Source organism: Neoarius graeffei, chromosome 2 (assembly GCF_027579695.1).
Source record: "Neoarius graeffei isolate fNeoGra1 chromosome 2, fNeoGra1.pri, whole genome shotgun sequence".
Lineage (NCBI taxonomy): Eukaryota > Metazoa > Chordata > Actinopteri > Siluriformes > Ariidae > Neoarius > Neoarius graeffei.
In genome coordinates, this window is record NC_083570.1 from 56178128 (window position 1) to 56192752 (window position 14625).

Consider the following 14625-nt stretch of genomic DNA (forward strand, 5'->3'; position numbering starts at 1 on the left):
AAATGTGGGATTAAGACAATCATTTTTTGTTTCCACCCTTTGGCTCCATAATGACCATCATCATCTTATGTTTAAATAACGACAAAGATTTATCAGAAAGCTTTGTGTATTCAGGGACAAATAACACTATAATCGTGCTTCAAAGTTTGTGAACCCTTTAGAATTTTCTATATTTCTGCATAAATATGACCTAAAACAACATCAGATTGTCACACAAGTCCTAAAGTAGATAAAGAGAACCCAGTTAAACAAATGAGCCAAAAATATTATACTTGGTCATTTATTTATTGAGGAAAATGATCCAATAATACATATGTGAGTGGCAAAAGTATGTAAACTTTTGCTTTCGATTGGATTAAGGTCAGGACTTTGACTTGGCCATTCCAAAACATTAACTTTATTCTTCTTTAACCATTCTTTGGTAGAACGACTTGTGTGCTTAGGGTCGTTGTCTTGCTGCATGACCCACCTTCTCTTGAGATTCAGTTCATGGACAGATGTCCTGACATTTTCCTTTAGAATTCACTGGTATAATTCAGAATTCATTGTTCCATCAATGATGGCAAGCCGTCCTGGCCCAGATGCAGCAAAACAGGCCCAAACCATGATACTACCACCACCATGTTTCACAGATGGGATAAGGTTCTTATGCTGGAATGCAGTGTTTTCCTTTCTCCAAACATAATGCTTCTCATTTAAACCAAAAAGTTCTATTTTGGTCTCATCCGTCCACAAAACATTTTTCCAATAGCCTTCTGGCTTGTCCACGTGATCTTTAGCAAACTGCAGACAAGCAGCAATCTTCTTTTTGGAGAGCAGTGGCTTTCTCCTTGCAACCCTGCCATGCACACCATTGTTGTTCAGTGTTCTCCTGATGGTGGACTCATGAACATTAGCCAATGTGAGAGAGGCCTTCGGTTGCTTAGAAGTTACCCTGGGGTCCTTTGTGACCTCGCCGACTACTACACGCCTTGCTCTTGGAGTGATCCTTGTTGGTCGACCACTCCTGGGGAGAGTAACAATGGTCTTGAATTTCCTCCATTTGTACACAATCTGTCTGACTGTGGATTGGTGGAGTCCAAACTCTTTAGAGATGGTTTTGTAACCTTTTCCAGCCTGATGAGCATCAAACGTGTTGTGAAGATCAGACTTTGATAAAACAGGGTGCCCACTCACACGTGACTGTCATCCCACTGATTGAAAACCCCTGACTCTAATATCACCTTCAAATTAACTGCTAATCCTAGAGGTTCACATACTTTCGCCACTCACAGATACGTAATATTGGATCATTTTCCTCAATAAATAAATGACCAAGTATAATATTTTTGTCTCATTTGTTTAACTGGGTTCTCTTTATCTCCTTTTAGGACTTGTGTGAAAATCTGATGATGTTTTAGGTCATATTTATGCAGAAATATAGAAAATTCTAAAGGGTTCACAAACTGTCAAGCACCACTGTATGTAACAATTATGGTTCCTGGACTATGCCTCAAAAGTATAGAAAATGGCTATTATGCCTTTCAAACTTTACTTTTGTAACCAGGACATTGGTATTTTAGAATTTACCTACTCTCGTTGAGAAAATTGGCGAATTTGTATCTTTTCATTCACGTCAAGCCAGAAAAGTACATGAATGAAAACTAGCATATATTTTTACAAAAATGAACACAAAAGATTTAGAAAGGAGTACTGTTTTCAAAATTTACACTTAATTTGGAAATCACTTTCAGGAAGCAGCACCCAGATGTTCTCCCACCATGTTCTCATTATCCTGTCCTTGGTAGCAGAGCTGAAAGTCCAGTATATCCTGTACTCACTGGAAGAACCCATCACTGCAGTACATTCCCAAGTCCTATTTGAATTTAACAAGCAGCCAACTGTTCTTCAGAGTCTCAAACAGCTCCGCTTTGTGATTGGCCAAGAAGCATCGAACCTCTGAGACAAATAGGTTCTAGTGAGCTTCTCGGGGAACTCCTTGGAGACCCATCTGGAATGCCATCATTTTGAAGATGACTTCGCAGCCATACTCGTCATACTTCAAAGTGTCTGGCAACGTCTTCCTGCTGTTGTAATGCTCTTTGAGGTCAGAAAAATCACAATATGTTTTGAAATGTACTTTTTTCTGAAATCATGCGAATGAAGAGATGCAAATTTGGGCACTTTCTCAATGAAAATTGGTACAAATTAGCAAATACCAGTCCTGGTCATAAAAGCATTGTTAGAGGGGAATGATAGACATTTTCTATTCTGTTGCAGCAAAAGCAACTCAAAACCAAATAAATCTGTTAGTGTAATCAAGAAAGATGGAAATAGTCAAGTTCCACTGGTCAGAATGCTTATTAATACTGAAAACAAATCTTTTTTGTGTCATCATGCCAATAAAAGGTTGCTGGTTTGATTCCCTGGACCAGCAGGAATGGCTGAAGTGCCCTTGAGCAAGGCACCTAACCCCCAACTGCTCCCCAGGCTGCTCTGGATATGTTGTATATCACTCTGGATAAGAGCGTCTGCTAAATACCGGTCATGTAATGTAATTTAAAAGAAACGCTTTCATAAATTTATTTCTCTTCGTGAGTACTTTTCTTTCACTTGTTCCACCAATGCAAATGCACCATGGTCTAAAAGTGTACAGTGCTGTATGTGCCCAGAACTGTATTTCAGATACCCAAGACTAATGCTATTAGGAACTGAGCTTTAAAAAACAACAATAAAAATCACACTACGTGCTAAGAGCTTCAGAGTAACCATCTGAATGACAAATACACTGTAGTGTGACAACTCAAAAAAAAAAAAGATTTGCGAACAGGACATTCACCCTGGGGCGGCACAGTGGTGTAGTGGTTAGCGCTGTCGCTTCACAGCAAGAAGGTCCTGGGTTCGAGCCCCGTGGCCGGCGAGGGCCTTTCTGTGTGGAGTTTGCATGTTCTCCCCGTGTCCGCGTGGGTTTCCTCCAGGTGCTCCGGTTTCCCCCACAGTCCAAAGACATGCAGGTTAGGTTAACTGGTGACTCTAAATTGAGCGTAGGTGTGAATGTGAGTGTGAATGGTTGTCTGTGTCTGTCAGCCCTGTGATGACCTGGCGACTTGTCCAGGGTGTACCCCGCCTTTCGCCCGTAGTCAGCTGGGATAGGCTCCAGCTTGCCTGCGACCCTGTAGAACAGGATAAAGCGGCTACAGATAATGAGATGAGAGACATTCACCCTGTGTCTGAAATCACTCCCTACTCACTATATAGTGGACTATATAGTGAGGTCACCATTTGTATAGAATGTATAGTGACAATTATTACACCCTATATAGTGCACTCAAAGTATCCCACAATGCATCATGAAAAGTAGTGTACAACTGATGATCACTAACCAACCAACCTATCTCTCTCTCTCTCTCTCTCTCTCTCTCTCTCAAAAGTGCGTTGGGGTGAATGGACGGAGGAAGAAACACGTTATAAACAGACAATCAAAATTAGCAAGAGAATAGAAAATAAGCAAAAAATAGAATAAGACAGAAAATACAAGAATAAAAGTTACAGCGCAGAGCGAAGAATGGACCGAATCGATCAGATGATTCACTGCTGTTGAATCATCAAATTTGATTTAATTTTAAATAAAGAAAGAAAGCCTCAAATTTGACTCAATAAAACGTAGCGGCAAAGAAGAAAGTATTCAGCCTTGATTTAAAAGAATTGAAAGATACAGCAGACAGAAAGTACTTTGTATTGATTAATGTGGGAAATGCGCTCAGTATAATATGGATTTATCACAAAAATGCATGCATGCATTTATTATTTTGAAAACCCGCCAGCCGCCTGGTCTGGCATGTTTTAATTGCGTGACAGTAATGATGTAAATACTAGCGCAGCGAAGTCGTATCCGAAAGTATTCCCCCCCCCCCCATTTTACCAATGAGCTCACTATATAGTCCTCTATATAGAATTCCCTATACAGTGAGTAGGGAGTAGTGAGCAAGTGAGTGATTTCGGACACAGGGTCAGACATATTTCAAGACCATACAATGATGAAACTTAACTATCCTGTATCTGGATTATCTAATAAATTGCGAATAATCCCTTCATCCATTATCTCTAGCCGCTTATCCTGTCCGACATTGTTGCAGGCAAGCTGGAGTCTATCCCAGATGACTACGGGCGAAAGGCGGGGTACACCCTGGACAAGTCGCCAGGTCATCACAGGGCTGACACATAGACACAGACAACCATTCACACTCACATTCACACCTACGCTCAATTTAGAGTCACCAGTTAACCTAACCTGCATGTCTTTGGACTGTGGAGGAAACTGGAGCACCAGGAGGAAACCCACGGCGAGAACATGCAAAATCCACACAGAAAGGCCCTTGTCAGCCACTGGGCTCGAACCCAGAACCTTCTGGCTGTGAGGCGACAGTGCTAATCACTACACCACCGTGCCGCCCTAAATTGTGAATATTATGTCCTAAAATTACATTTCTGTTTCAAAATTGATGGAATAAAATAGCACACACTTCTGAGATCATACATCTAAATCCAACTTTATGCACGCATCGCTCCACTCTGTCCCTCACCCAATGTCTCAGGCAGCTCTCGAAGCCTGTTGGACGAGAGCTCCAGAGTGCGTAGCTTTCTCAGCTGGCCGAGCTCCTCGGGCAGACTCTCCAGTCGGTTAAAGGACACATCTAGGTCATGCAGCTCGTGCAAAAGACTAAGCCGGGAGGGTAGCGTCTCCAGTTTATTTCCCAGCACGCTGAGATGGCGCAGGGCCACTAGGCCACCCACGTCTGCAGGCAGGCTGGTCAGGAGGTTATGGCACAGCAAGAGCTCAGAGAGCTGACGCAGAGAGAGCAGGCAGGCTGGGAGAGACGAGAGGCGATTGAAGGAGAGATCCAGGTGGACCAGCAAGGAAAAGCAGGAAACTGAGGGAGGGAGGGAGGTCAGCAGGCCAGGGAGGGGTTCACCTTGGGCATCGTAGAAGCGGTGGCCTAGGACAGAGAGAAAGAGAGAGAGAGAGAGAGAGAGAGAGAGAGAGAGAATGAGTGGACAGAGTTTGTGATATGGTTTCCATTCTAGTTATGTGGTGTTATCATATTTTTGTTTTATTTATAGCAATGTTTATACAGGAGGCTTTCATCACCGTGGTGTTTTTCAGAGAGGTCCTGCAAATACTGCAACAAAATGCATCACATTACATTTTAAAATCAGGTATTTATTAAATTAGTACTTTTATAACATTTTATAAGTAGCTGATTGGTTGCTATAATTCATTTTGTACCAAATGTTTCAGTTCCACTTTCTCTGTTAAATAATTAAATAAATAAATGCTAAATTAAAAATATTATTAAAATAAGGCACTACGACTTCACAAAACCTGAAAGTATCGTGATGAGACATTACCGAGTCCTAATCAATCACCTAAAACTATACAGAACAGTCAAACTGAGAACATACAAAAGGCTTCTGGTTTGTCCATGCTAAAGATCACGTGGACAAGCCAGAAGGCTATTGGAAAAATGTTTTGTGGACAGATGAGACCAAAATAGAACTTTTTAGTTTAAATGAGAAGTGTTCTGTTTGGAGAAAGGAAAACACTGCATTCCAGCATAAGAACCTTATCCCATCTGTGAAACATGGTGGTGGTAGTATCATGGTTTGGGCCTGTTTTGCTGCATCTGGGCCAGGACGGCTTGCCATCATTGATGGAACAATGAATTCTGAATTATACCAGCGAATTCTAAAGGAAAATGTCAGGACATCTGTCCATGAACTGAATCTCAAGAGAAGGTGGGTCATGCAACAAGACAGCGACCCTAAGCACACAAGTCGTTCTAGCAAAGAATGATTAAAGAAGAATAAAGTGAATGTTTTGGAATGGCCAAGTCAAAGTCCTGACTGTAATCCAATCGAAATGTTGTGGAAGGACCTGAAGCGAGCAGTTCATGTGAGGAAACCCACCAACATCCCAGAGTTGAAGCTGTTCTGTACGGAGGAATGGGCTAAAATTCCTCCAAGCCGGTGTGCAGGACTGATCAACAGTTACCGGAAACGTTTAGTTGCAGTTATTGCTGCACAAGGGGGTCACACCAGATACTGAAAGCAAAGGTTCACATACTTTTGCCACTCACAGATATGTAATATCGGATCATTTTCCTCAATAAATAAATGACCAAGTATCATACTTTTGTCTCATTTGTTTAACTGGGTTCTCTTTATCTACTTTTAGGACTTGTGTGAAAATCTGATGTTGTTTTAGGTCATATTTATGCAGAAATATAGAAGATTCTAAAGGGTTCACAAACTTTCAAGCACCACTATATCTGTGTGTTCGTGTGGATACCTCGAATAGCTAATGAGCGCAGCTGAGTGAGATGAGGAAGAACACCAAGAGCATCTTCCAGTGCTTCTTCGTCCTCGGAGCCCAGTCGGACGTACTCTACCCGCTTCATTTGCTCTGGTGCACATTCCCACAGAGGGGGCATCACTGTACCCCCACGCCGATACACATCCAGCACCAGTCGCTCATTCACCAATACGGTGTCCATATTCGGCACGGGCGTGAAAGCGGGAATGAAAGAGGGCTGCAGAGATGACGAGGACAGAGACAAAGTAGAGAGGAGAGCAGAGGGAGAGGGACATGAGGAAGACGACGACTGCATTGATGCTGATCCTTCGCACTCCGTTTCAGGGTTGCGTTCTAGGTCCAGTTCGTCCACGCCTTCTCCAGATTGCGGTCTCAGTCGCTGATACATCTCAGGCTCTCGACAATGTCTTCTCACAGGATTCACATCTTTTACACCTGCAGCCAACAAACAATCCTGCCTTTCTTTGTCTCGCATGGTTGGTTGAATCCACTTTTCCTCTCTCTCCATCCTGTTCGCCTTTTATTTGGATTGCAAAGCAAGAGAAAAGGAGTGTCAAAACCTAAATGTGACACTTCGTCTCTTTCTCCTGCGCCATGACTGGGACTGGAACACATCACCAAACTGGCCCATGCTGAGATATCCAAGTCCAGGCAAGCCCATGCCTGTTAAGAGATGGAAGGTGTAAATTGAAAAAGGCAGATATAATAAAAGATGCTTCTCAACTAAGGACTGTCTTACTGAAAAGCAATGAAGCACCAAATATAAAGACAGGACTGAGTCCTTACTGTGACATTCAGTATAACTGGACAGATACAATATGGAAGACAGGATTTTTTTTTTTAAGAGTTTAGTGCATTTTCCTGAGTATAAAATAAACAGAATGGTGTTTTGAGTTTAACTTGTTGATTAGTATAGGTAATCGTATGGGGCCGAGTAAAATTAAGGATTAATTTCACGACTGAGTTCGAAGTTTTGAAAATGGCCCGAGTCGCGAATTTCAAAACTTCGAAATCATGAGTGAAATTGATCCTTAATTTTACTCGGCCCCATACGATTACTTGTTTATAATATATCGGGCCAAATTCATACTTCGGAAGCCATTCAAGTTCACAACGTTTGTCATTCACGTTTTTTGAACCAATCAGGGTGCAAGACTATCTTGCACGTTTGAATCAGTTTCTAAAGCATTCCTTGTTTTCGCAAATCTCTCGCGTTTCCCTCGAGGACTTTGTGATTCTTGAAAAGTAACATCTTGCAGGATTGATCCTGGATATTTCTCGTCTCAGATGCCGATCCAATGCTGCCTGCATTAATTTAAAGTGCATATCACGGGTAAATTCAGGAGCAAGATCAATGTAATTCTCCTATTTTATATTAAACTTTGGTCAAATATCTGTAACATTTTGCGCAATTTTTTTACCTTGCGCAATACCAGAAAAATTCAGTTGAAATCAAGCCATCTGAGGCGAACTGGTCCGCCTCTGAAAAAACTTGGCATTTGGATTTCCCGGGAAACATTGATTTTCGTGAAGTCGCGTGCGGGACCCCTCCCTCTGAATCCTATGTCAGCGCTGGTTTATTTATGAGAAAACGACCGTATTATTTACATCCCCGGTGTTGTCTCTGTCGTCTTCACTACTTGAATCATCATCAAATCCAAACAGATGAAGCCCCAATTCTGACATCTCATTACATTCTTCATCCAAAGATGAAGTAACATTGCGTTCAGATGACAATTCCATATTTCAATGCAAAATCGCTAGCTGCTAAACTTGGTCTACACAGGCTGCGCACTGAAACTGTGCAAACTCGCGCAGCCTGCTGGCGCTTCCGCAGGTGACGTCACGAATCTGGCTCCAGACTCCCTTGGGATTTTTCCAGACACGTTTTGTCATTTTATTTTTTTTCTGCTGTAGACAGATGGCCTTGTGCAAAATTACCCTTCTGGATGAGTGTGTAAAGGGACATACTTTATAAAAAAAAAAAACGAAATTGGTCCAGGATATGCACTTTAAGAGAGTCTGGTTTGTAGTTTCCCCCATTTTCTTTCCTCACTTCTGCATAAAACTGCGATAGCACCTTGTCTAACTCACAGCATTCATATGCCACTAGAGAGTCGTTTATTTGTCTTTCTGCGGCCCATTTCTTAAACACGGAAAGCCAAAAATTCGCACTTTTTTTTTGGTATTTTCATTTTCGCTTGCAGCTTTCAATCGGTTTATCATTTCTTCGTCAAATATAGTGAAACGCGGCATTGCAGAGTCAGCCATTTTGTTGACTAAATTTGCTAATTTTTGTAACTGTAACCAGGCAACGAACTAGCCAATAGCATTTCAGAAATACGGCCCCGTGTTAAGGAAAAAAGCCCTCCTTGATTGACCAATCAGAATTGAGTAATTTGGCCCTATGTATTATAAGGCCAAGTAAGCACTAATCATCTGTCTTGTTCACTTTCGTCCTATATTCTCTAAAGTTGTACATTTGGTTAACAGTCTCCCGGTTCCAGCTCATCCTCCTTTGGTTGATCCTTTTCCATTCTGGGAATCCCAAGCTCCAAAACTTCACTTAGATTTAGTCGCTAAAATATCCAGACAAGAGGATAATAGTTGCTACATGCTACAATCAGCATTAGAACACATTCAAATCCAATACAATCAACACTTACATATATTTACTGATGGTCCAAAAAGAGATCTCGATTGTGCATCTGGCATTGTAATTCCAAGTCTAAACATTCAAAAAGATTATAAAATCTCAAACGGTACTGTCTTTAGAGCTGAGTTAATAGCAATTACAAAGGCTTTGGAACTTCTCATTGATAAATCTCTCCCTCAAAGTGTGATATTTTCTGATTCCTTGTTTGTCCTTCAAAAAATTCAAAAGGAAGATAATGATGAGAATTATTAGATTTCCAATACCTTATGTATCAGTTTAAACATATGGGTGGTAAGGTTGTTTTTTGTTGGATTCCAGCTCATGTGGGCCTGCGCTCTGATTGGCTGGCGAGCGGGTCCTTATCCAACGGTACGGACCCCGGTTACGGACCTCTGGCGACTCGCTCGTTCACAACAACAACAGACATAGTAGCATTTTTTGTCAACATAAATCTTATTTAAAAAAAGATAAATTTATAAGATTATCAAAAATCTTATAAATTTTTGCCAGCATTTCTCAGGAGAATAGCATTAATTTTACATCATGGATAGCGATAACGACAGTGTTCACAGCGAAAGCGAGTTTTACTACCCTGAGGAAGAAGAAATAAAACATTTCAGAAGAAAGCTAAAAACCTCTAACTTGCTAACGCCGAGCAAAAACATGGCTGAATCCTGAATGACTCAATTTTGTATAAATAGGGGACTACATAGGCGGCAAAATGTAGTTTTTTTCCTGCCATGGAAGTGCACTTGTATACCGAGGAGGAAGCCATTTGCATTACAGCCGTGAATGAGGATTCAAAATGGCGGCTCGGCTCGGTTTTCCCTTTCGGGCGCTCTCGTTTTCTGTTAGAATTTGGTAAAGAAAAAATTAATATATTATTTACCAGCTTAAGGTCGGTCTGTATGGTGAAATACCGTGAACTCGGCCTTGAATACTGACCTCGGCCCAGAGGGCCTCGCTCAGTATTTTCAAGACCTCGGTCACGGTATTTCACCATACGGACCTCCCAGCTGGTAAATAACCAGGGCTCGACATTAACGGTTGTCCGCTTGTCTGGGACAAGTGATCCTTTATGTCGGACAAGTTCATTGTCTCAGTTATTTGTCCGATCGGACAAGTGCCAAAATACGCCGATATTCGAGTTACATATCAAATTTATCAGTTTATTCACATGATTTCCGAAGCATCTCACTCGACATATTGTTTTGATGAATCGCCAGATGTTTCTCTTCGGAAAGAGCGATGTGCGCATGTGCAATATTCCGCTTGCAAAACCGGCCAATACCGCTTCGTGTATTTGAGCTGAAAAGTAAACGGTCGTTTACCAGACCCTCCAGGATTTCGCGATGTTGCGATTTGCAACTTCAACGCAAATTCAACCAATCCCCGCGAATTCAGGGCGGTGTTGCAATTATATCCAATCACCGCAACTTTCCCGCAAATTTGACCAATCGTTGGTGTCGTCTTGAGGTGACGTCGACAAAGTACCTTCCGCCTTACTTCCGTGTGTACGTTCAAGAGAAGCAGCCTGTGCGAGTCAGTGTTTATGTAGGCTTAAATTCTGTTCCTGAAAGTGTGTTATGTTTACAGTGAAGGACTGTGTGCACTTTACTTTCTTTTTTTTACTTAATACAAGAAATTAATGGATGCCAACATTTTTGCCAAAATGGTATTTTATTTTCCATTGTTTAGGCAGCTTCAGCATCATACTGTGAGATTCTGTTCAAATTGTTTTTTTTCTTCTATGAAGCCTGAGCCATTTATTTTATTAGTTTATAATTATTGTTTAATTTAGTCTTCAGGAGACACTTCCTGCACACAGTACTAGTATTAAGTGTTTTTTTTCTTACATGAAAGCTGAGGCATTTATATTCTATTTGAAGGTAACTTCATGTTGTGCTGTGAGGTTCTCTGCACTTTAACTTTTGAACCAACAGGTGCATTTGGATAAGTAAAGCCTATTTTTCTGCATTTTTGTAGTCCTGGTAATCTTTTATATTGGTAAAGTTGTTTATAGAACCGTTTCTCAGTGTCTTTGTTTTTTTTATCAATAGTTTTTCAGTAATAACTTAATATTTAACATATCACTCAATTTTAATCACAAAAAGAGAAAATCGCAACAATTTCTCCCAACTTTCACTTCCTCCCGCAATGTAATCGCAACAAAAACCTAAAAAACACCGCAACTTTCATCGCAACCATTAAATACCATACAGGAGCCACAATTAATAATTAGACAACAACAATTAATCAGTGGAGGATATATATTCAAAGTTAATAATTTAAAAATGAAAATATACTGTGTAATTTTAATTTTCTGGTTTTCAATTTCTCATAAATAAATTAATGATTGATCGAGTCCAATTTTTTTCTGCAGTGAATAGATTGTGTTAAAGTAATTCTGGTGAAATTAGTTTATTACAAATAGATTGTGTTTTTTTTCTCAAATATTTCTTCGGACAAGTAAATTTCCTTTCAACTTGCCCGACAGGACAAGTGGTTTCAAAAATTAATGTAGAGCCCTAAAAATGTTACCACCATATATTTATGATATTCATTCCCCTTTTACCACTACTGATATCACAAAACATATCAAAGATGTTGTTTTTACAATATAGCAAGACAGATGGGATAACTCTCAAACTGGTAGATTTTTCTACCAACTAGAACCAAATAGTACAACACGCACCAGATATTCTGACAAAAACAGAAACAAAGGATAATTACAAGACTCAGATTTGGAAAATGTCGACTTAATAATGCACAATTTATTTTTTTTTAAACTCCAATCAATGTAGAACTTGTGGTGTAAAAGAAAATACCAAACACCTGCTTCTAGATTGTATCAAATATCCAAACTTTCATGAAAAAAATTATTCAAAAAATGAGAAACAATTAGAAATTAATATTAAAAATTGACTGCTACATAAAGAATTTTATGATGACATTTATAGGTTTATTATTGGAAAAGAAACAAAAGTTTAATTTTGGAAAAAAGGAACTCGTATGTAATGCGTGTGTTTGGTCACAATATGAGAACTAGCAGTTCCAATACTTATAGACCCCTTCGCAGTAAACGTCATTCATACGCAAGCGGAAATTGCGCGCGCAGCCTGGACCCAAAAAAGACTCAGAAATGCCTAGTTGTTGTGTTGTCGGGTGTCAGAATCGTAGCAGTGATGGGGTTAAAATGTACAGAATTCCAGCAGGATCTCACCCATTCCAAAAAAATCGCCGACGTCTATGGCTACAAGCCATCAAACGTGTAGACTGGGATGAAAGCACCATCAAAACTGCACGGGTTTGCAGCGCCCACTTCATCACAGGTAAGATCAGACTATTTATTAAATCTTTCTTTTTTATTCTTTCTAGTTTTTGTTTATTGATGTAGCAAAATACTTTGGTAACGTTTGTCTGATTAGCTGGGTCATAGTTACACAATGTAATGAATATTGTTAGCATGTTAACTTAGCTTTGCATGCAGTTTTGTTTGTAGGAGAGCTCTCGCTTGACTCAAGCAGTCCAGATTTTGTGCCATCGTTATTTGTGTATGCCGAAAATCACAATTTTAAAGCAAGGATGGAAAGGTAAAATTGTGTGCCCTCACTCTAAATGCCAACTTACGCTGACTGCTCTAACCTACTGTAGCTCCCGCCCCGTTCAGTTTCATTTCTGCTCTCTGCCTCTCGCTTTTTACGCAGCTCTGATTTCTCTTAGCTGCACTCTTTACACTATCATTCCTTTCATGCCATTCCCTCCTGCAAATTGCTGTTTAGTGTTGGGATTTGCTGTTGTAGCTAAAGCCACATTGCCATCACATCACTGGCATAATTTGATTAAAACAAAATGAATATGAATGTCCCATTGTTAATCAAGTTGTACATGCCCGCACATAACATAATCATATGCGTCTAAAGACTTGTAGGCATGAAGTTTTTCGTGGGTGTACACTGAAGTCTGGTCAATAAGGTACGAGTATATATCTGGCCATTGTATACCAGGGAACTTACTAACATCGTCCGTCCACTCTTTAATTAAATGCGGATCCGGTAGGCGATGTCCACTTGTTAGAGTTAACTTATTTATGTAGCATTCTCGATCTTGTAACGACAATTGTTTGGCATAATCTGACAGCTCATAATGCCGGTCTATAGGCAGCGCCATTGTTTCTGGGTCCAGGCTGCGCGCGCATCCTAGCAACGGTCGGTTTGTTTGAACACCAAACCACCTGGAGTGGGCGGGGCCCTGAGAGCAGCTTAGCAACAGTCATCTGTCTTGCTAGGAAGGTTTTTAGCAAACCAAAGTTAGCCAGCTAGCTAAACAAACAGCATGTCAAACTCACACAGTGTCGCGGTGAATTTAGGTCTGAATATCAAAACTTCCGTCGTCAAAAACGTAAACATGTTCTCAATTAAATGCCTGAGTGTGCGTGTTCAGGGTTTAAGTAAAATAGCACATGATAAGCGCGCGCCGGCTCAAAACACCCTGTTTCCGCCACACTTTCATATTCTCACGCGCCCAACTTTAAGGGCGCAGCAGGACACGAGCTCTTAAAGAGACAGTGCACATTTCCACCTCATCAACAAGTTCAACACATTTCCTTTAGGACATATATATATATATATATATATATATATATATATATATATATATGAGTGATTCCACGCTTATGGGTACTGAAATGGGGACATGAACTTATTTTTAAAAATTCACCTAAAACCATTTCTTTTTTTACCATCAGGTCACAAAACATGTAATCTTTAATGAATGATATGTTAAAAGATAACTTTAATTTTCTGAGATGTAATAAAAACATATTTATATGCCAAAGTCAAGCCTATGAGTTCCAAAATGATGCCTGTTACATTACTTCTGTTATGATTGTCCATCTCGCGTCTGTTACAAATTAATTACAGTCTAGCTCTATACCATGTTAATCTTATTGAAAGAATGTGTATGTTTATTCTACTACACATGTTTATTAATTATATTTGCTAAAGCATCACCTTCCTATGTTTCAAAAAGTAATTCTACATTGTTAAAATTGAGAATATATATGTCCACAACACTTTACGTTCTGACTTTGGCATATAAATATGTTTTTATTACATCTCAGAAAATTAAAGTTATCTTTTAACATATCATTCATTAAAGATTACATGTTTTGTGACCTGATGGTAAAAAAAGAAATGTTTTTAGGTGAATTTTTAAAAAATAAGTAATAAAAATAATATATATATATATATATACATATATCTCATCTCATTATCTCTAGCCGCTTTATCCTTTTACAGGGTCGCAGGCAAGCTGGAGCCTATCCCAGCTGACTACGGGCGAAAGGCGGGGTACACCCTGGACAAGTCGCCAGGTCATCACAGGGCTGACACATAGACACAGACAACCATTCACACTCACATTCACACCTACGCTCAATTTAGAGTCACCAGTTAACCTAACCTGCATGTCTTTGGACTGTGGGGGAAACCGGAGCACCCGGAGGAAACCCACACGGACACGGGGAGAACATGCAAACTCCACACAGAAAGGCCCTCACCGGCCACGGGGCTCGAACCCAGGACCTTCTTGCTGTGAGGCGACAGCGCTAACCACT

The 14625-nt window shown here is 40.2% G+C and overlaps 1 protein-coding gene across 5 annotated transcripts in view; it reads right to left on the reverse strand.

Annotated features, from left to right (window-relative positions):
* Nucleotides 1–13520, reverse strand: part of pidd1 (p53-induced death domain protein 1) — a 61458-nt gene extending 47938 nt beyond the window's left edge. The window contains exons 1-5 of one of the 5 annotated variants that reach the window (XM_060914467.1): nt 13357–13520; nt 9272–9411; nt 9019–9080; nt 6329–7015; nt 4563–4976 (exon numbers count right to left, since the gene is read on the reverse strand). In XM_060914467.1, coding sequence (XP_060770450.1) covers nt 4563–4976; nt 6329–6860 — 946 coding nt within the window. In that variant the 5' untranslated portion in view covers nt 6861–7015; nt 9019–9080; nt 9272–9411; nt 13357–13520. Of the gene's footprint in view, nt 1–4562; nt 4977–6328; nt 7016–9018; nt 9081–9271 lie in introns of all 5 variants that reach the window. The other 4 variants (XR_009654067.1, XM_060914468.1, XM_060914466.1 and 1 more) reach the window with 4 other exon arrangements.
* Nucleotides 13521–14625: the final 1105 nt, after the last annotated feature.